Consider the following 22,244-nt stretch of genomic DNA (forward strand, 5'->3'; position numbering starts at 1 on the left):
CTCATAGTCCCATATCACCCCAATAGAGCACTTCGCTCTCAGACTGCTGGCTTACTTGTGGTTCCTAGGATACTTAAGAGTAGAATGGGAGGCAGAGCCTTCAGCTTTCAGGCGCCTCTTCTGTGGAACCAGCTTCCAGCTTGGATTCGGGAGACAGACACCCTCTCTATTTTTAAGATTAGGCTTAAAACTTTCCTTTATGATAAAGCTTATAGTTAGGGCTGGATCAGGTGACCCTGAACCATCCCTTATGTAGCAGAATGGATTCTAATTGGTTGGCTGCTATGACTGGGCGGTCATGGTATAAAAGGGCGGCGTGTAACACCATGTTGTGATCTTGCTCTCGGTGATGCACACGCTTCCGGGTTTTCATTCACGTTTCTCCTGGCTGTAGCGGAGTATACTGGTGGTAACCTTGTAGCCCTCCCTCCATAAGCTTTGGGTATGGTATGACTCCCTTTTTTTTATTGTAATGCAATTTTAATCCTGTAGCTTATTTGCCTTTTAATTTGTAGGTAGTAGCTGGGGAAGCCCCATACTGGCCAATTTGGTCCCTGCAAGCATTGATTGACTGGTATGTAATTCCGCGGGTTTCTGTTTACATTCAATATTTTCGCCAGTCATTTTAATATTTATTGTGTTATAGGGTGTTTGGGCCTGGGTCGGCGGCGTGTTGATTTCCACGGCGCCGCCATCGCTTCCCCGGGATAAAGCTACAGTGTGCTGCTGTTTTGCCTTTCCCCTTTTTTTATACAAGTGTTTTATGCCCGCTGCCTTGCTTTAATATTGGTGCGATCCTTTCGATGTTGTGCCGGCAGGAAGACTTCGCAGAGGAGAGTTTTAGCACCATTGTTATGCACGGGCGTGCTTTTACTTTGTTTTATTGCACGCCTGCCGGTTTTTAAGGTCAGCGGGTTGTGGGGATTTTATTTGAGAACTGGGGTTTTATTAATGTGCGTGTGTGGTGAGTAATTTCTCACCCACACTGTTTTTATTATTTGAAGACTTGTTTTTATTTTGCTGATGAGTGTTTTTTTTTTATTAAAGTTGATTAAAATTGTAATTTGTTTTATTTCTTTTATTTAGGAGCTGATGGCTGCCGTGATCATATCTGGGTGCCCCCTGGTGGCGGGATCTCTTTTTGTGTGCCGTGACTGACTGTCTAAGACTTTGTGTGGCACTTAGGTTTTGTGTGTGCGTGTGCTGGTGATGGGTATTAAGTATTCACGTGTGCGGTGGTGATCTTCAGCCCTTCCTCAAGCACCTCATTCGACACGGGTAAGCCGCAGCTCCAAGTTCATTGTTTTATATTGTTTTATGCAATCGTTGTTTTATTGTTTCTTATGAACAAAATAAATTATTTTGTTTTATATCTTACAACGTCTCTGTCGTAAGTGAAACGAACCTGAGTGTCCTTCTTGTGCTGGTGAATTGGCGTCTGTTGAAGGAATATTTCCCTGGGTGGAATTCCCAGGGTGGTGTTGTTTCTTTTTGTTTTATAAGCATATTCGCTGTTAGTGTCCTTTGAATATTTTGAAATACAGATCGATCCACCTTACCATCGCCACAAACTTGGCAGATTGTCGGCAGGATTTGCTTTTGTACAGAGACGTTGTTTGTTGTGTTTTATTTATTTTATTATTTTGTGTGAATTTTAAGATTTTGTTCTTCTGGTTTTAAAGGCAAAACAGCAGCTAAGAGGGGTTACTGATACAAATTATAATAATGGAGGATGAATTGCAAGAGCTCAGGGATTTGGTCGCACAGCTAAAAGCAGATAATGAGAGATTGCGTCAGGAAAGGGCTACTGAGCCTGGGACTAGTGCTGTACCGTCTACTTCTAGGGTGACACCCACTGATCCCCCAATTGCTAGTGTCTCTGTGGCAGAGAGATTAGTTTTTGTACCCCGTGATAGAAAATGCCCAATGTTTAGGGGAAGGTCGGGTATAGGCTTGAGTGAATGGCTGGAGGAAGTGGAAGCCTGTGTGAGGGCACGCCATTTGTCTATCTCTGATCAGGCATTTTTCTTGTATGATCATCTGGAGGGGGAAGCGCGGGAGGAGATAAAGTATCGTACTAGTGCAGAGAGGTCTGATCCAGCACAAATAATTGCTATTTTTACAAGAGCTTTATGGTTGTTCAGACTCCTACGTTGCTTTACAGGTGTCTTTCTTCTCCAGAAGACAGCAAGAGGGTGAGAGCATACAAGAATTCTCTCTTGCACTGATGAGTCTTATGGAAAAGGTTAAGCAGTGTTCTCCAAATAACATGCCTAATGCTGAAGTCTTGTTAAGGGATCAGTTTATAGAACAGGTTTTAGATGGAGCGTTGCGCCGTGAGTTAAGGCAGCTCGTGCGAAGGCAGCCTAGGCTGTCGCTGCTTGACGTCAGGGGAGAAGCTATTAGATGGGAACGGGAAGGATCGTCTACTAGTGGAAGGGGCCGTAGTAATTCTGCCTCCGCTGTCTATGGGATTCAGTATGGGGTCCATAGCAACCTTTCAGAAGTTCATTCTACTACTAGGGCTGAAATGATGGAGATGAAACAACTGTTACAGCGGCAGCAGGAGCAACTTACCCAGCTTACCCAAAGTATTGCTCTGTTGCAGAGTTCCCGTCCCACGACCCGGTCAGTACGTAGTGCTCCCATTATTTGTAGACGTTGTCAGCAACCTGGTCATTTTGCTAGAGAGTGTGATGGTGAACGAGTTCCCCGGCCTCAGGTTTCTTCACAGGGCCCCCCGAACCCAGGAAGGCAATCTTACACAGCCCAGGCTTCGGAAAACTAGTGCCCACCGCATCGCAGAGCCACAGTGCGGGGGGGACAGCTACTGGCTCAGAGGTTGTTTTAAATGGGTTGGGGACAGTTTCCCAGTTGGTTTCAGCCTGTCCACATCTAGAAGTGAGCATAGGGGGTGTAATGGTTCCTTGCCTGATCGACACTGGGTCGATGGTATCAACGGTTACCGAAAGTTTTTTCAGACAGAACTTTGAACCCTGGGGTATCGAGTGCCTTCAGGCTTGCCATTGGTTACAGCTTAAAGCAGCCAATGGCTTGGCCATCCCTTATATTGGCTATGTAGAGTTGGATATTGAGCTGTGTGGAAAGCTGATTCCACAGTGTGGGGTGTTGGTGGTCAAGGATCCTCCCGGGGCGGGCCCCCTTAAGGTTCCAGGTGTTTTGGGGATGAACGCTATTCGAAAATTCTATCAAGAGCTTTTTGGGCAGAATGGCGCTGCGTTGTTTGACTTGCCTTCAGTTGTGGATGCCCCAAACTCAATGGTACAAGCATTACAAGAGTGTCACACTGCCAGTAGCCAAACTTCATGGGACTCCCCTGGTAATGTAAGGGTACGAGACAAGCGGGGGTATCGTATACCGGGTGGTGCAATGAAAGTCGTAGCAGCAACCTGTTCGGAGCAGTATTCGGGCGTTACAGCATTGTTCGAGCCCTCCAAGCTCAGTTTACCAGCTGGTCTCTTGGCCTCCCCTGCTTTGGTGAAAGTGGTTAGAGGGACAGCTTACATCCCAGTGGTTAATGTAGGGACCGAGGAGGCGTTACTACATCCGAAGACTATTCTGGGTACCTTAGAGGATGTCCATGTGGTTAGTTTGCCTACCGGAGTAACCGAAGAACTCCCAAAAGCAGCCACCATGGCCTCTCACACAGCTGCCCCTGCGGTACCAGATCAGGTGGAGTCCATTGACTTGTCTCAATTATCTAGTGGGGATCAGGATCAAGTGAAGGCTCTCCTTAAGAAATATAGTTCCGTCTTCTCTGCTCATGACCATGATTTGGGTTGTACTCACCTGATTTTTCATGATATTCCCCTTCTAGATGACATCCTGTGAAGCAGAGCTATAGGCGCATCCCTCCTTCAGAGTATGAGGTGGTAAAAGAACATATTAACCAGCTTTTGCAGGCACAGGTCATTAGAGAGAGTAACAGCCCCTATGCCTCACCCATTGTTCTGGTTAAGAAAAAGGATGGCAGCCTACATTTGTGTGTGGACTACCGGCAGTTGAACAGTAAAACACGGAAAGATGCATTTCCTTTGCCTCGCATCGAAGAGTCTTTAGATGCATTAACCGGTGCCCGTTGGTTTTCTACCTTGGACCTAGCTAGCGGCTATAATCAGGTTCCCATTACAGAAGTAGATAAACCTAAAACTGCCTTTTGTACCCCGTTTGGTCTTTTTGAGTGGAATCGGATGCCCTTTGGACTCTGTAATGCCCCTAGCACCTTTCAGAGGTTGATGCAACGCATTTTTGGTGACCAGCAATGTCAATCCTTGCTCCTCTATCTTGATGATATTGTAGTTTTTTCATCCACAGTAGAGCAACATCTTGGAAGGCTGGAGGTGGTGTTAAGTCGACTTCAGCAGCAGGGTTTGAAGGTAAAGCTTGCCAAATGTGCTTTCTTTCAGCAGGAGGTTCGCTATTTGGGCCATATTATTTCTGATCAAGGTGTGGCCACAGATCCCAGCAAGGTAGAGGCCGTGGCCAACTGGCAGCCTCCCAAAACGGTGTCAGAGTTACGATCCTTCCTTGGGTTTGCTAGCTATTACCGCCGCTTTGTAGAGGGTTTTGCCAAGTTGGCAGCCCCCCTTCACAGGTTGGTGGCAGAGTGGGGTGGCAGGAAATCAAAAAGGAACAGTGTTATTGGGAACTGGACTGAAGAGTGCCACCAAAGTTTTGAGGCACTGAAGACTAAGCTTGTAACAGCACCAGTGCTTGCGTATGCTGACTTTTCTTTACCTTTTATTTTGGAGGTAGATGCAAGTCAGGGTGGCCGTGGGGCAGTGCTTTCCCAGGAGCAGGAAGGTAAAGTCAGACCCATTGCCTACGCCAGCAGAAGTCTGAGGCCTACTGAGCGCAACATGTCTAACTATAGCTCCATGAAGTTGGAGTTCTTAGCCCTTAAGTGGGCTATGACAGAAAAATTCAGGGAGTACTTGTTAGGCCACAAATGCATTGTGTACACTGACAATAACCCCCTTAGTCATTTGTCATCCGCTAAGCTCGGGGCAACCGAACAGCGTTGGGCAGCTCAATTGGCCTCCTTTGACTTTCAGTTAAAATATCGGTCTGGAAGGAGTAATGGGAATGCTGATGCCTTATCGCGTCAGAATCTGCCCAGTTCACAATATGTGGAAGCCTTGGTTCCTGGTACAGTGCTACCAGTGCCTCTCCAACAAGCTTTACCATTGGAGTCTGCTGAAGTGTTGCAAGCGGCAGTAGCAGTGCTGCCCCAGCTGGCCTCGTCCGACTTTATTGTCCTCCAGCAAGCAGACCCTGTTATAAAAGAGCTGTTGGTGTTTTGGAAGCGCAAGCAGCGCCCTGGTGCTGAGGAGCGGCAACGGTTAACCTCACAGGTGTTGGCCCTCCTTCGACAGTGGGATCGCCTTGTTGAAAGGGATGGCGTCCTGTATCGGCAGGTTCATCGCCCTGATGGTGTCGAACCAGTGTTCCAACTTGTGTTGCCAGGTACGTTAGTGAAGCAGGTTCTGACTCACACACATCAAGAGCATGGTCATCAGGGAGTAGAAAGAACTCTAGCACTATTACGAGCACGGTGCTATTGGCCAGGTATGACCGCTGCAGTGACTCAATGGTGTCAGGCTTGCGGGCGATGTCAGGTCGCCAAAAATGTCCATCCAGTTGCCCAGAGCTTTATGGGACATTTGTTGGCTTCGCGACCAAATGAAATTTTGGCAATTGATTTTACCTTGTTGGAACCTACTCGGAATGGACTGGAGAATGTGTTAGTGATGACTGATGTGTTCAGCAAATACACATTGGCAGTCCCTACCCGTGATCAATGTGCTGCTACCGTGGCCCGAGTTCTGGTAACTGAGTGGTTCTCTAAGTTCGGCGTCCCTGCTCGCGTTCATTCAGACCAGGGTTGTAACTTTGAGAGTACCCTTATTCAACAGCTGTGTGAGTTCTATGGGATTAAAAAATCTTGTACCACTCCCTACCATCCTGCTGGGAATGGCCAATGCGAACACTTTAACAGGACTTTGCATAATTTGTTGCGGACGCTGCCAGAAACCAGAAAAAGAGACTGGGCTTCATGCCTCCCTCAGTTGCTTTATTGCTACAATACCACTCCCCACCAGTCTACTGGAGAAGCCCCCTTCTTTCTGATGTTGGGGCAGGAACCACGGTTGCCAGTAGATTTTCTGTTGGGTCGAGTAGAGGAACCTGTGGCTGGGGGTGTCCACGAGTGGGTTCAGGAGCATCAAACTCGATTGCAAATAGCATTTGAGGGTGTTAGAGAGCGATTACAAATGTGTGCTAATCGCAGAAAGAGGAACTTTGATCAACATGTTAAGAATGTTCCATTGAAAGAGGGTCAACTGGTGTTCCTTCGCAACTTGAGTAGGAGGGGCCGTCGAAAAATCCAGGATCTATGGGATTCTACAGTCTATAGGGTTGTGAGAATACCCCCAGAGGGCGGGGCGGTTTACACCATTGTGTCAGTAGATGGCCAAGATAATGTTAAACATGTAAATCGTGCCTTGTTGAAAGCTGTGGTTGGGGCCGAGCGATCCTCCAAAAGGTTTGCGTCAGGCGAGAGTCCCCCTAGCTTGGGAGGCTCACCACCAGAACAATCAGAACATGACATGTCCGGTGACTACGATCTGCTCCTTAGGTCTGAAGTGCCTTGTGTCTTGGACCCGCAGCCTCCTAGACCTGTAGTTATGGCTCAGCCTGTTGCATCGTTGTCAGCGCCACAAAGGAGTCAGCCCCTGGCTATGACATCTCCCGCTGTTGCAGACCCCAGTGTAATCGCCCCACCATCTGTTCCTCTGGTGAGTCCCTCGGTGGCTTGGGCAGAGACTAGTGATAGGGCAGTGCGACGTACCACCCGGTCAACTGCTGGCCAGCATCCTAACGTGCATCATCTTCCACGGTCAGTGGGGGAAGTGGTGCAAGAGACAGCAGGTTCTTCGGGTCAGAGGGCCAGTGCAGTTGGTGCATTTTTTAGGCCTTGGAATTGATGTGAGGTGATCGTCGGGGCGACGATCCAAAAAGAGGGGGTAGATTGTAGCAGAATGGATTCTAATTGGTTGGCTGCTATGACTGGGCGGTCATGGTATAAAAGGGCGGCGTGTAACACCATATTGTGATCTTGCTCTCGGTGATGCACACGCTTCCGGCTTTTCATTCACGTTTCTCCTGGCTGTAGCGGAGTATACTGGTGGTAACCTTGTAGCCCTCCCTCCATAAGCTTTGGGTATGGTATGACTCCCTTTTTTTTATTGTAATGCGATTTTAATCCTGTAGCTTATTTGCCTTTTAATTTGTAGGTAGTAGCTGGGGAAGCCCCATACTGGCCAATTTGGTCCCTGCAAGCATTGATTGACTGGTATGTAATTCCGCGGGTTTCTGTTTACATTCAATATTTTCGCCAGTCATTTTAATATTTATTGTGTTATAGGGTGTTTGGGCCTGGGTCGGCGGCGTGTTGATTTCCACGGCGCCGCCATCGCTTCCCCGGGATAAAGCTACAGTGTGCTGCTGTTTTGCCTTTCCCCTTTTTTTATACAAGTGTTTTATGCCCGTTGCCTTGCTTTAATATTGGTGCGATCCCTTCGATGTTGTGCCGGCAGGAAGACTGCGCAGAGGAGAGTTTTAGCACCATTGTTATGCACGGGCATGCTTTTACTTTGTTTTATTGCACGCCTGCCGGTTTTTAAGGTCAGCGGGTTGTGGGGATTTTATTTGAGAACCGGGGTTTTATTAATGTGCGTGTGTGGTGAGTAATTTCTCACCCACACTGTTTTTATTATTTGAAGACTTGTTTTTATTTTGCTGATGAGTGTTTTTTTTTATTAAAGTTGATTAAAATTGTAATTTGTTTTATTTCTTTTATTTAGGAGCTGACGGCTGCCGTGATCATATCTGGGTGCCCCCTGGTGGCGGGATCTCTTTTTGTGTGCCGTGACTGACTGTCTAAGACTTTGTGTGGCACTTAGGTTTTGTGTGTGCGTGTGCTGGTGATGGGTATTAAGTATTCACGTGTGCGGTGGTGATCTTCAGCCCTTCCTCAAGCACCTCATTCGACACGGGTAAGCCGCAGCTCCCAGTTCATTGTTTTATATTGTTTTATGCAATCGTTGTTTTATTGTTTCTTATGAACAAAATAAATTATTTTGTTTTATATCTTACAACGTCTCTGTCGTAAGTGAAACGAACCTGAGTGTCCTTCTTGTGCTGGTGAATTGGCGTCTGTTGAAGGAATATTTCCCTGGGTGGAATTCCCAGGGTGGTGTTGTTTCTTCTTGTTTTATAAGCAGATTCGCTGTTAGTGTCCTTTGAATATTTTGAAATACAGATCGATCCACCTTACCATCGCCACACTTAGTTATGCTGCTATAGGCCTAGTCTGCTGGGGGGTTCACATAATGCACTGTTTCTTCTCATTCACCTTATTTACTTTGTTTATACTCCACTGTGCATTTAATCATTAATTGATATTAATCTCTGGCTCTCTTCCACAGCATGTCTTTCTCTCCCCTCAGCCCAACCGGTCGCGGCAGATGACTGCCCCTCCCTGAGCCTGGTTCTGCTGGAGGTTTCTTCCTGTTAAAAGGGAGTTTTTCCTTTCCACTGTCGCCAAGTGCTGCTCATAGGGGGTCGTTTTGACTGTTGGGTTTTCTCTGTATTATTGTAGGGTCTTTACCCACAATACAAAGCGCCTTGAGGCGACAGTTTGTTGTGATTTGGCGCTATATAAATAAAATTGAATTGAATTGTAGTTTCTGGGTCTTCTTCTGCCTTCTCTGGGAAGCCTGAAAACACAAGGTTACCCCTCATGCTGCAAGCCTGGAGCTTGATAACAGTTTCTTTAATTTTTTAAAATTTTCTTCTGAGAGCCAGGTCATTCCCTCAGTGAAGGATTTCACCAGCTTCTCTTGGTGGATGGAGCTCCTTTGCTGGTGGAGGGAATCGGCATCTTGTCTGTTTTCCCCATGACGACTCCCTCAAAACAAACTGTCCAGGTTCTTGTCACCATCCTCAAGAGTGCTGAAGATAATTGAAATTAAACTAGAAATGCATATATATATTTATTACTTTGAAGGCAGTCTAGTTGGCTGGTGGAAAATAAAAATCACAGAAGCATTTGTAGTTAAGAGTCACCCTGCCGTGTACAATGCTGCTGAGATTCACGAAGTCTTGCGTTACTGCAGCATAGCGTAGCCAAGCCAAGTTTATTTATAAAGCACTTTAAAAACAGCAACCACTGACCAAAGTGCTGTATATAAAACACATCAGGACAAGAGAAAAGTAAAATTTACAAAGGTAAAAATGTAAGAATTTAAGAAGATACACACAAATAAAACGATAAAATGCATAGTTTACCCTAACAATAAATAAATAACTAGTACACACAATTAAAACCAACAATAAAAGCATAATCTTACCCTAGAAATAAATAAAATTAAAAAAGTAAACAAATTCAGTAGACAGAAGCTCATACTAATCAAAGGCCAAACTAAAGAAGTGGGTCTTACGAGCAGACTTAAAATTGGCCAATGAAGAGGCGTGTTTAATGTCTAATGGCAGAGCGTTCCAGAGTTTTGGAGCTGCCACAGCAAAGGCTCTATCTCCTCTGAGCCTCTGCTATATCCTTGGCACATCAAGGAACAGCTGATCAGCTGATCTGAGTGACCGGGAAGGAGTATGTAGGTGCAGCAACTCGGAAAGGTAAGCTGGGGCAAGGCCATGTAATGACTTAAAAACAAATAAAAGGATTTTAAAATGAACTCTAAAACACACGGGCAGCCAGTGCAGTGAGGATAAAACAGAAGTAATATGCTCTCTTTTCCGCGATCCCGTCAAAAGATGCGCAGCAGCATTTTGAACCAGCTGCAGACAGGCTAGAGCAGACTGGCTAACCAACATATAAAGGATTGCAGTAATCCAGACTAGTTGTAATAAAAGCAGTAATCAGTACTTCAAAATGCTTCTTCGATAACATATTTTTTATTTTCAACAGCTGCCTCAAATGAAAGAAGCTAGATCTCACCACTGCCCTGATCTGATCCTCCAATTTAAAACTCTCGTCCATAATAAAACCCAAATTTGTAACAGATGGCTTTAATTTTTGTGATAATGAACCCACGTCCATGGGGGAAGATCCACCCGGGATGCTGGGACCAAAGACAATCACCTCTGTCTTTTTTTTTCATTAAAATTTAGAAAGTTTAGAGCCATCTATGCTTTAATATCAAGACACTCAATTAGGGTCTGTACAGAGTTGGCTTCCTTGCGTTTCAAAGGTATATAAATCTGAGTATCATCAGCATAGCAATGGAAAGAAATTTTATGCTTTCTGAGAATGGATCCGAAGGGGAGCAGATACAAAGAAAATAACAGAGGTCCCAAAATTGAACCCTGTGGTACTCCACACATTAACGGAACAGGGGATAATTCAAACTCATTTAGATTTACACAGAAAGACCTTTGGGTCAAGTAAGACTTAAGCCATTTCAGAACAGTGCCATGAAAACCAGCACAATGCTCCAAATGAGAAGTTAAAATATCATGGTTCACTGTGTCAAAAGCAGCTATTAAATCTAAAAGCATTAAAATCGCATGATCACCTGTATCTGTAGTCAAAAGAATGTCATTAAACACCCTCAACAATGCAGATTCCGTACTGTGGAGAGGTTTAAAACCAGATTGAAACATCTCAGGAGGCATCCAAGCAACTGAAGTTTGACTGTTTGGGTGGAGCCTATGAAGTCTAATCTGATTGGTCACTTTGATGGCTAGTTCAGGTTACTGCATTAGACGAACTTACACCTTGGTAGCAACACAAGAGCTGTTTTAAACCATATTTGCTCACAATTTGGAAAATAAAGTTTGCCGAATTAACTATCGGTAGTTATTTTTTTCTGTGCAGCAGCGGAAATACTGACAACTGTCAGGACTAGATTAATTTAATGCTGAATAAATCTTTTAAACCAAAGGATTCAAAGGCAAGTTCTGAAGCCTCTGCATTCCTGTCCCATTAATCTGTTGTGCACCATCACATAAAATCATCATAACAAAGAGCACACATCATTCCTAAGAAAAAGGAAAAAAATCCTTTTCAAAATTAATTGAGTAAACTGAATTTTCCAAAATGTGAACAAATATAAAACATGTTTATGTTGATGCCAGATGTCACTCAGTCAAACACCTCTACGCATTTGGCTGCAGAGCTCAACTCACTGAGTTCAGACTCCACTACAATAGTTCATCCAGATAACATTACAGGATCTGTGAACAGGCAAGTCTGAGGAGTGGACAGGAGAAGAGGCTGTGACAGGCTGTCTTTGTACAACACCTGACAGCAATAAGCAGCTCATTTGTGTGATCTGAACTAGTGTCTGATAAAATGGTTCTTACACACCACTCTTGTGTGCTTGGTATGCTAAACTTTTATGGTTTGCAGTTATCTCTATGCAGCTAACCAGCAGATTAACTTTAGTTATGTGTGCTGTAGAGCCATCACTTCGGTCTCTGCCCTGGACCTGCAGACCACAGGGGAACACCACACATCTATCTGTCAGCTGCTATCACTGCTAAAATATTTCTTGTACAATTTTCTTTAATTTTTCTGTGTTCTAGTTTAATAAGTTCATATATTTATTTATTTATTTTTATTTATTTACAAATCTAGTGTTCATAAAGAGACTAGCAGAGCTGTTTCTGGTAGGTACTTAGATTTGTGGTTATTAGTAAAATTACTGTTCACTGTTTCTATAAACATTGAACAAATGCTGCAGATTCTGTAAAAATAAACGATAAAAAGAACAAATGTTCTGCATAAAAATGTACTTCAATCTCTATATAATTGTTAAATGTTTAAAGTGTCCATTAGTGCAAATTAGACTATAATTTTACAAAAGTAAAACATCACAAAAGAGTGAATTCATCCAGCAAATGGATTTTTCACCCCTCCTGCCCTCTGGAAGGCGCTACAGGAGCCTGGGGACAAAAACCATCATGTTCAGGAACAGCTTTTTCCCCACAGTTGTCTCCTTATTGAACTCTGCCCCCCGACAACCACCACCCTTCACACACATACACAAGCACACATGCCCACCTCCCACCCTCCATCACCTCACTCACACATGCACTCACTAAACCCCCCGGACTGACAATTTTATTGCAGTACTGTACACTATTGCGCTTTCTGTGAATATACTGCTCATTCTGTCAACAATGAAAAATCATCTAACTTGCATCGCTGTGCAAATTGTATAACCAATCATAATCTGCAACTGTACATACTGTAATTTTATAGTCATAGTCTGTATACATAGCCATAACCTGTACATATCTGTAGCAACAGTCATAACCTAGACATACATTCATGTAGACACTATTACAGAACTTGTGTACATACTGTATCATATGCTCTTTTTACACTGCTCAAGCACTTCTGGTTAGATGCAATCTGCATTTTGTTGCATTATACTTTTGACATCTGCAATGCCAATAAATTTAATCTATTCTAATTTATTTATATTTTGTATTAATCTAATTCTGCTAAGTAGGATTAAAATGTTAAATGAATTTCAAAGTAAAATATTTGCCTTTGTAGCTTTTTATGAATAAATCAAAAATCATTATGAAACAGTTGATCTGTGCTGCACATCAGCAACTTGTTGTCTTGAGGATTTGTTGACCCTTTACAAAATGAAGTTTGCCAGTTTAACTACAGCTGTTATTTCTACTGTGCACTGGTGGATGTGCTGATTTATCACTGGCTTCACTTTGATACTGAAAAAAATATTAAAAACTGAATATTTTGATGCACATTTTGAAGCACTCATCCAGTCATGTGCAATTACATGTGTTTGCTACTCGCTGAGCAACTCTGGTTGCAGGTTTATTTGTCTCTGTTTTGGCCAAAGTTATAATTGCTACATCCCGATGCACATTTTCTTTCCTGATCCTAGTTATGATAAAAGGTATGTGATGCTTTACTACAGATTAATGGGACAGGAGTGCAGACGTCTCAGAACTTGCCTGTGAATCCTTCAGTTTTAAAGATTGAAGCAATCCAGTGACAGCTGTCAGTATTTCCATTGTTGCACAAAAAACAATAACTACCGATAGTTAATTCGACAAACTTTATTCTTCAAATTGTAAGCAAATACGATTTAAAACAGCTTTTATTTTGCTGCCGCCGACCATCAAAGTGACCATTCAGATTAGGCTCCACCCAAACAGTTAAAAGTCAGTTGCTTCAAAGAATTCAGCTCAAGGCACGTAAAGTTTCCTCAAGATCATGAAACTGCAGCAGCGTGCAGCGAGCAGACACTCGCGTGTGTGATGCTTCTTTGTGCACGCGACAGCTGAGCTCTATGCACGCGAGTTGCTGAATTTACTCGCGAGGAATGAATACCTGTCCTTGCAAAATTAAATTATTTGTGTGGATTATGTTTTTCTCATGTGTGACTTTTGACCTAAATATAGTTCCATAAGTCCATACCAAAAAAGGATGCTCAGCCCCTTCCAGCCAATGGCTCCTCAAGAGCTAGCTTAATAGCTAACAGTTTTTGGTTCCCCACATCATAATTTCTTTCTGCCTGTGTTAACCATTTGGAAAAGAAAGTGCATTGCTGAAGCTTACCATCTGGACCCACACACTGAGGTAGTACTGCCCCCACCGTGGATTCTGAAGTGTCCACCTTGAGCACAAACTGCTATGGGAGTCAGAGTGTATCAAAGTGGGAGCTGAGCTCAATTTCTCTTTGAACTTTTGAAATGCTCGGTCTGCTTTGGCTGTCCATAGGAAAGGCCTGATAGTAGAGTTTAGACTGGCCAGAGGGGAGACAAGTCCTTGCCAGGAACTGCAACTCTTTTCGCAGCTACGTTGGCAAATGCAACCATTAACCGGATGGCCAAATCAACTAATACCTCTAAATCTTTTGCCTCGTCACATGTCACTAAAGAGTCCTTAACATCATCATTCAGAACTTCCCCTTGAGCACTTTGTCTTCCCACTCAGATTCAGCAGCTAATACTCAAAACTAAATGGAGGATTCAGCCACAGACCTATCTCCCTGTCGGAGGGCGAACAGCTGACAGGTAATGTTGTCTTCTTGGAGAGGATGGTCAAACACCACCTTGAAACTCTCAATAGAAATAGAAAATGTTGTTGACTCAGTGTGATTTGCAATTAAAAAAGCCCCTCAGCAAAGTGAATAAATGAGAACACTTGGCACAATCCTTGGAAAATGCTCCAGGAGCACACTCAAACTGTAGGTTACATTGAAGCAAAAAACCACCACAGCAGCCAAGCTCAACGCTAAAAGGCTAAAAGAGAGTTAAGATGAATTTATTTACAGTGTAACTAAGGGTAAGATGGAGTGTCGGGGCAGATAAACAAAGGAACTGGGAAAGTCTGGAAGGGAAGGAGAATGAGAATTAGTATGGCTAAATCTGGTTGGCAAAATAACATGGTGGAAAGTGGGCAGGCAGGTGATTGTCCGAGAGCTGCTGTTATTGGAAGATGAGACTGGGAGACTGCAGGCTGGGAATTCCATGAGGCAAGACTGGTGAGTGTTTCCAAGAGGTTGCAGAAGCATGTGAATGCAGATGTGGTCCTTAATCACAACACGTTGGAAGGGACAATTAGAGAAGCCGGTTACTTTACTGGTCAGAACAAGAGGAAAGAACGACAAGGTGAGCCACTTTAGCACTGGAGGTGATGGGACAATATCACAGAGAGTTGCAGTTGCAGTCTAGCCTAAATACACAACTTACAGATGAGGAAATTACTGCAAGGTGTGTGAGAGCAACTCAACTCTGCCCCAAAGGTGGCAGCCCACTCCACCAGCCCGCTCATCCACCTGGAAGAGAAAAACACAGCACACAAACACCACAGCCAGCCCGCATTCTGAAAATGTTATCCTCATGATGGCACTGCAGAATAAGTTGCAGGGCCAGCAAACTTTATAACCGAGGACCATGAATGTCCAAAATTAACAATTAATAATAGTACAAAGGTCTTGAGTCACCCATCATTTTGTTATATTTTGCTTTGAAGGAGCGAGTCCTTTTTGTAATTTTTTTTTAAACTGGTCTTGAGCAATAGTTCTCCAGAATTTCTGAAGGTTGATCATTTCCTATGAAAATGTAATTGATCATTTTCATAGGAATGTTTTTGTTTTTTTTAAGCCACTAAACACTGACCTATGAATCACTCACCTAACTCAAGGGATGAACCAGTATTGTGTCTACTCATAACAGATGGCTTGACAGGCATAAAATAGTATTTTTGCACTAACAAGGTGAGCTGAAAACCTATCTCAGCATGGTGTGCAGTGTGTCTTTAAAACAAAATCCAAGGAAACTGGAGAAGTGGAGGAAAAAGATGAACAGTATCTGAAAGTCATGTCTGTAAGAAACAGGAAAAAGAAATCCTGCAAAGACCTGACACAGGACCTGAGAAATACATCTGGACCTTCAGTTAATCCAAAGCCTCATCAGAAATGGTCTCTGTAGGATGGTGGCTGTTGTGAAGCCATTCTTAAGGAAGGGTGACGAGGAGAAAAGGCTAAGGTATGCCAAATAGAAAAGCAGCTGGACTTAAAATCAGTGGCATCAGGTCTCATGGAGTGATGAAACCAAACTTGCAATTTTTTTATTCAAATCACTATCAAAATGTACAGAGGAGGTCAGGAGAGAAGTCCAACAATGTGTGTCTACAGCCATCTGTAAAACACAGTGGAGATCCTGCCAATACCACTACCAGTGGTGCTGGTTTGTCAAAATTAATGGAATTATGAAGAAAAGATCCACCATGCAATATTATCTTGAGAACATTTGATTGGCAGCAGCTTCATTTTTTCAGCATGAAAATGAACCCAAAGACACTGCCAATGCAGTAAAAGCATACCTGCACAGAAAAACACTATCCAGTCATGGATTGGCCTCCCAGAGCCCGAACCTCAACATTATTAAAGCAGTCTGTGAACATCTTGACAGAGAACAAAGCAGCAAACATCCAAAGAAGAGCTCTGAATGTCAAGAAGCCTGGAGAACTATTCCTGAGGGCTGTTTAAAGAAATTACAAGAAAGCTGCCTCAGAGAGTTGAGGCTGTGTTGAAGAATAAAGGTGGTCATACCAATTGTACAAACCCATTTTTTTGTACTGTAGTTCCAATTATATTTACACTTTTCAATAAATCGCTACACCTATTTCCCCTTTTACAAGCAAAATATAAAAGAAATAAGAAATGTCTCAAGACTTTAGCACAGTACTGTATTAATCTTGACCAAAGTGGCATTATGATCTGAACCACCCCACTAATATAATTTAAAACATAAAAATGACAAAAGCAAGCAGTGACACTCACCATTAGACATGCACATCAACCGAATCTAGATTGTCCTTATCAAATAATGTTCAAACAGTCTTGCAATATAGTCTTTACTTCAATCCTGGGCAATCACCCAAGTGTGCGTTTTTGTGTGTTTACTTGCTTTGGGAGCACACAGTTGTAGCTTCCTTCTAGGTACAAAAAGCAAGCCCCAAAATGTAAATAATCAAATTTTAGCATGAAGACATGGTTTAAGGTTGAGGGTTATGGTTAGGATTAAGGTAAGTCTCCAGGAAATTAGTGAGAGTCAGTGTAATGCCCTTTGAAGTAATGGAAACACAACTGCATGTGTGTGTGAAGGAGCAGGCAGGTCAGGTAAGGCTATGTCTAAACATGCCATGTGCCCTGAAGTCCTGTCGTACTGCAGGACATAAAGGGTCAGGCTTAATCTTCCCTCTGATTATTTTCTTCCCTTGGTTTAGCTATGTTACACCACCCCTCCTCATCTCCCCAGCCCCCGTTTCTTTTATTAACCGTACTCACAAAAGAGCAAAAAAAAAAAAAATCTGTAATATATACTGAATTTTTTCAGGCTCTGAGCACACTTTGAGGCTGTGGGAGTGTGTGTTTGAGGGGTGAAAACATATCAGCATTACGATCACATACAGCTGTTTGTATTTTGTCTTGGGAGCCACAAAAGAAGGTTTCATAAAAGAGAGAATGACAGAAGAAGACAAACTTTGCCACAGATGTGTCATCTTCTTGAGATATGTATGTCACTGATCCTAATGAAGAATCACTATTATATTATACACTGCCCCCCAAAAATGAAAGGAACACTTTTTAATAAGAGTATAGCCTCGAGTGAATTAAACTTCTGGGATATTGATCTGGTCAGTGAAGTAACAGAGGGCGCTTTGGTGTTAATTAAATTAACAATAGGTCCAGTAGAGGGACAACAGAGACACAACCCCCAAAACAGGAATGGCTTTACAGGTGGAGGCCACTAACATTTTTCCCTCGTCATCTTTTCTGACTGTTTTTTCACTAGTTTTGCATTTGGCTTGGCTCAGTGTCACTACTGTTAGCATGCATACCTGGTGCACCTGGACCCTACAGGGGTTGCACAAGTAGTCCGACTTCTCCAGGATGGCACATCAATACGTGCCATTGCCAGAAGGTTTGCTGTGTCTCTCAGCACAGTCTCAAGAACATGGAAGAGATTCCAGGAGACAGGCAGTTGCTTTAGGAGAGCTGGACAGGGCCCTTAGAAGGTCCTTAACCCATCAGCATGACCGATATATGCTCCTTTATGTAAGGAGGAACAGCATGAGCACTGCCAGAGCCCTACAAAATGACCTCCAGCAGGCCACTGTTGTGATTGCCTCTGACCAAACAATCAGAAACAAACTTCATGAGGGTGGCCTGAGGCCCAGCGTCCTCTAGTGGGCCCTGTGTGCACTATGGAGCTCAACTGTCATTTACTATAGAATACCAGAATTAGTAGTTCCACCACTGGTGCCCTGTGCTTTTCACAGATAAAAAATCAGGTTCATCACAAGCACATGCAACACACGTGAAAGGGTCTGGAGAAGCTGTCGTCTGTAACAATGTTAACGAGACTGGTTTGGTGGTGAGTAAATGATTATCTGGGGAGGCATATCCATGGAAGGATGCACAGACCTCTACAAACTAGGCTAGGCAAACAGAACCCTGACTGCCATTAGGTATCCTTGGATCCTTGGATCCATTGTCAGACCCTACCCTCAGTTCCTCCTGGTGCACAACAATGCCCAGCCTCATGTTGTGAGAGTATGCAGGCAGCTCCTGGAAGATGAAGGAATTGATACCACTGACTGGTCCCCTCGCTCGCCTGAACTAAATCCAATAGAACACCTCTGGGACATTAAGTTTCAGTCCATCTGACACTGCCAGGTTACACCTCAGATTGCCCAGGAGTTAAGTGATGCCCTGGTCCAGATCTGGAAGGCGATCCAGCGGGATGCCATCCATCGTCTCATTAAGAGCATGCCACAGCATTGTCAGGCATGCATACAAGTATGTGGGAGCCATACAAACTACTGAGTACCATTTTGAGTTGCTGCAATGAAATTTTGGCATAATGAACTAGCCTGCTGCATCATTCTTTTCACTTTGATTTTTGGGGTATCTTTGAATTCAGCCCTCTGTAGGCTGATAATTTTCATTTCCATGAAATGATGTGGCATCCTTTAATTTCTAACATATTAACCAGGGTATATCAGCATAGATATCCAGCATGATTATTTTTCCTTTTGAGATCTGATGAGTTTTCAAAGTGCACTTGGGTAACTGATCATCAGCAAGTGTGAGCACCTCTATAAAAGGAGAGGTTTTGGCAGTCTTCCTGGTGTGGAGCATTCAGGTGTGCGTTAACACAATGCCATGATCTTCCCAGGAGTGGATGTCCCAGCAAATTCACCCCAAGGTCAGACTGTGCAATGTTCAAAGAAACTGCCAAAGTCAGACTCTACAGGCCTCAGTTATCATGTTAAGTGTTAAAGTTCATGACAGTGCAAATAGAAAAAGACTAAACAAATATGTCTTGTTTTGAAAGGTTAGAGAGAGTCTCTTCTCTGTAAAAATAACATGGCAGACCAGCTTAGGTTTGCAAAGTTGCATTTGAACAAAAGACTTCTGGAACAATGTCCTTTAGGCAGACGAGACCAAAGTGGAGATGTTTGGCCACAATGCACAGTGCCACATTTGGCAGAAACCAAACACCTGACACCAATTGTGAAGCATGGTGGTGAGTGGTGATGCTTTGGACTTGTGTTGCAGCCACAGGAACTGGGCACCTTGCAGTCATTGAGTCGACCATGAACTGTGTGCAATGTGTGCAAACAAGTGGCAACCTGTCCAGGATGTACCCCACCTTTTGCTCTGTGACAACTGGGATAGGCTCCAGTGCCCCTGAGACCCTGAATTGGATACGTGGTTAAGAAAATGGCTGTGTAAGCCTAATCCATGAATGTAACTCCAGTAAGGAGTGGAATTCAGCAGTGAGATTATCCCACCAAGTCAAGTGTTTGTTGGTTTTTTCTTACATTTTTTAAAAATATAATAAAACAACAATGTTAACTGAAAGAAAATGAAGGAAAACAGAGGAGGAACTGGCCAGTTTCAGCTATGGAGGACCCATTAATATGAAAGGGAGGTTGTTCAAAAGCAACCAGTAATTTATAGGTCCTGAGAACTGAAGGAGACTTGAAGGCTTAAAAGCTCTGAGATGTGAAATGACAGTCTATTGATTGTGTAATTCTATAGCATTACATAGATGATGTCTGTTTCAGAAACCTTCTGTTATATTCCTATTACAATGATTAATCATTTAAATAAATAAAATATATAACAAAATGTGTCATTTTGTCCTCAGTGACAGTCCTTCTCCTTAGAGGTGGCTGCTTGATGGGTAAACAGCTGGCCAATGCTGTTGAGCTGACTGAGTCCTTTTAACTGTATAGTTATATATTTATGCTGGGGGTAGACAGGCAAAACACTCATCTTACTGGAAATCACTGGTCCACACAACTGATCTATTGCTGGCCAGTAACAATGCGAAATACAATTAGTAGATAAATGTATCAGATAATGTGGAGCAAACAGTGCCCTTTGTGAGCAAATATTACAGAACTTAATTAACATGTATATTTTTTTCACTAAATACATTCCTTGTGTTACAGTAACTGATCAGTACTTATTATGCAAAGTGTTATCCTTACTCAGTAAATGCCAGAATCTGCAAATGCAAATTGCTTAGTTGTCAGTCTCCCTCCAAACAGGAGTGAGGAAGAGTTTCTGAAAGTTTACCATTAGAGTTTAAAGGCTTGCAAAGGATTCGGTGTCACATAATTCCCATAGTCCTTATTAAAATTTTTTGTGGCTAAAGACGAATCAGTTTACATCCATTTCAGCTGCTCATCTTGTGCAGTCACAACATATTATGCGTTAATTATGAGACAAGTGTAGTTAGAGGATTTGTAAGCAAACAGGACAAATGTCTCTTAGATACTGTATTTCATTCATCCGTAGAAATTCAAGAGTCGTAAGTTGTTTCTCCTTTGTCCACATTAGTTTTCGGGCTGAGCCTCGGTCGCCTTCTTGAAGCCAGCTAAAGAAGGCATCAGGTGACCGGGACACTGCAGTGAAAAAGAGAGTCCCCTTCCGAGGTCAAACTGTTGCTGTTTGATTGACGGCCAGCTGGAAACCTGCTGCTACCTTGAGGGGAAAACGCAATGCGTGGATGTTTTGTGTTTATCTGAAAGCGAGAGAGAGAGCGAGAGAGAGAGAGAGAGAGAGAGAGAGAGAGAGAGAGAGAGAGCACGTCTGCTGCTGCGTCTGTTCTCTCTCTCTCCCTACCACACACTCTCGGGAGCAGCGCTTTGACGCACCACGCAGAGTTGGATTATAGTATTGCGCGCTGGTCTTTAACGATTTTTTTGTCTCTTACATTACCCTTACCACTGACCGGCAATTGATACATTACCGGAATCAATATCTCTCCGCCACGGTGACCTCTGCGGAGCTTTTTTGGGAAAAAGAAGCGCAGCCGCGGCTTCCTCGCAGGACGCGTGTTGTGAATTATAACCAACACAGCCTTACCTGGAGTGTGTGTATACACTAAGTGTGTGTGCATGCGAGAGGGTTTCTTTGGATCAGATCAAGGACCGAGGTGTTTCACTGGCTTTGCTCCGCGGGCACACATTTACATACAGAGACACGGCACACACCGGGGGGATTTGGGCACCGCATGCCGGGGACATGTGGAAGTTTGCGCCGCTGTAGCGCAGCCAAAGAGCCGGTCCACCGCCTTATCGAGCTCCCCTCTCTCTGCCCAGGGGGACCAAACTCCCTGTTTACAGTCCTCACACACTGAAACCCCGCTCAGAGGACCCAAATGTAAATTCAGAACGAAAGATTTCTGAAACACGCGTCTGCAGAAGGAGGACAACGAAAAGGAGGACGGCATCCCGTTGCGTGCAGAGTTTGGTGAGCTCCTTCTGGGATTTCGGGGCTTTATCTTTTAACGCCCTTCTGTTTTTTTCAGTATTTTTGTGGGTCTCATATTGGCCCCCACTTGCCGCAGTGATGGTGGGAGCTCTGTGCCCCGTTGGCCCTCACCGCTCCCCGGCGACTGTGCTGGTGACTCTTCTGGTCCTGGTCCTGTCCAGCGGATCGGGCGGTCAGCCGTGCCCGGCTCAGTGCTCCTGCACCGGCACGACAGTGGACTGTCACGGCCAAGGGCTACGCAGCGTGCCCAGAAACATACCTCGAAACACGGAGAGACTGTAAGTACGGGGGGGTTGGATTTTTACCTACCATGATATTTCCCAAAAATCTGGACACAGTGCATTGGAAAAGTCACCAGAATATTGTGTTGCCAATTTTTATGCGTAAATGACGACAAATAATATAGCGTGCATTTACCTTTTAATGCGGTGATTCTTCTGAAGGGGTGTGAGGAGTTTAGAGAGTTTATGGACATTTTGAACACACCTTCTGATGTTTTAGACGCTAAATTTTATTCTGATCAGTGGTTACGAAATGTCATCAGCATCGATGCTTATGATCACATAATATTCTTTGAAATTTGATTGTTAAATTTGTTTGTTCTGTTCCTTTTGAACGAGAGGCACTGAAGAGGACCACATTATTTTTTTAAATAGCGCAAAGCTTCATGTCGCCTTTAACCTATACTTTCAGCCTTATTAACGCCGCAGAAAGCATTTGATGTAATATTCTGGTTTGTCGCGTAAATTATGAAAACTGTAGACCTCTTATTACTTGTACCTAACGCGAGGACACGTCAGTGCTGATCGCGGAGCTGAAGTTGGGGGCTGCTGTGGTTGTTGGTGGTTTCGAACTGTT

General features: G+C 43.7%; 1 protein-coding gene and 2 long non-coding RNA genes across 4 annotated transcripts in view; all 3 read left to right on the plus strand.

Moving 5' to 3' along the window:
• Positions 1-338: 338 nt before the first annotated feature.
• Positions 339-767, plus strand: LOC115789451 (uncharacterized). The gene is made up of 3 exons (XR_004020701.1): positions 339-442; positions 516-574; positions 647-767. It is a non-coding gene; the product is annotated as an uncharacterized LOC115789451 (long non-coding RNA).
• A 6,453-nt stretch (positions 768-7,220) lies between these two features.
• LOC115789457 (uncharacterized) lies at positions 7,221-7,809 on the plus strand. The gene is made up of 3 exons (XR_004020703.1): positions 7,221-7,243; positions 7,317-7,375; positions 7,448-7,809. It is a non-coding gene; the product is annotated as an uncharacterized LOC115789457 (long non-coding RNA).
• A 12,949-nt stretch (positions 7,810-20,758) lies between these two features.
• The window catches only part of slit2 (slit homolog 2 (Drosophila)), a 115,538-nt gene continuing 114,052 nt past the window's right edge, over positions 20,759-22,244 (plus strand). For both annotated transcript variants that reach the window (XM_030729263.1, XM_030729271.1), the window contains exon 1: positions 20,759-21,664. In XM_030729263.1, the coding sequence (XP_030585123.1) occupies positions 21,465-21,664 (200 nt within the window). In that variant the 5' untranslated portion in view covers positions 20,759-21,464. The remainder of the gene's footprint in view (positions 21,665-22,244) is intronic.

Source organism: Archocentrus centrarchus, chromosome 1, assembly GCF_007364275.1.
Source record: "Archocentrus centrarchus isolate MPI-CPG fArcCen1 chromosome 1, fArcCen1, whole genome shotgun sequence".
Lineage (NCBI taxonomy): Eukaryota > Metazoa > Chordata > Actinopteri > Cichliformes > Cichlidae > Archocentrus > Archocentrus centrarchus.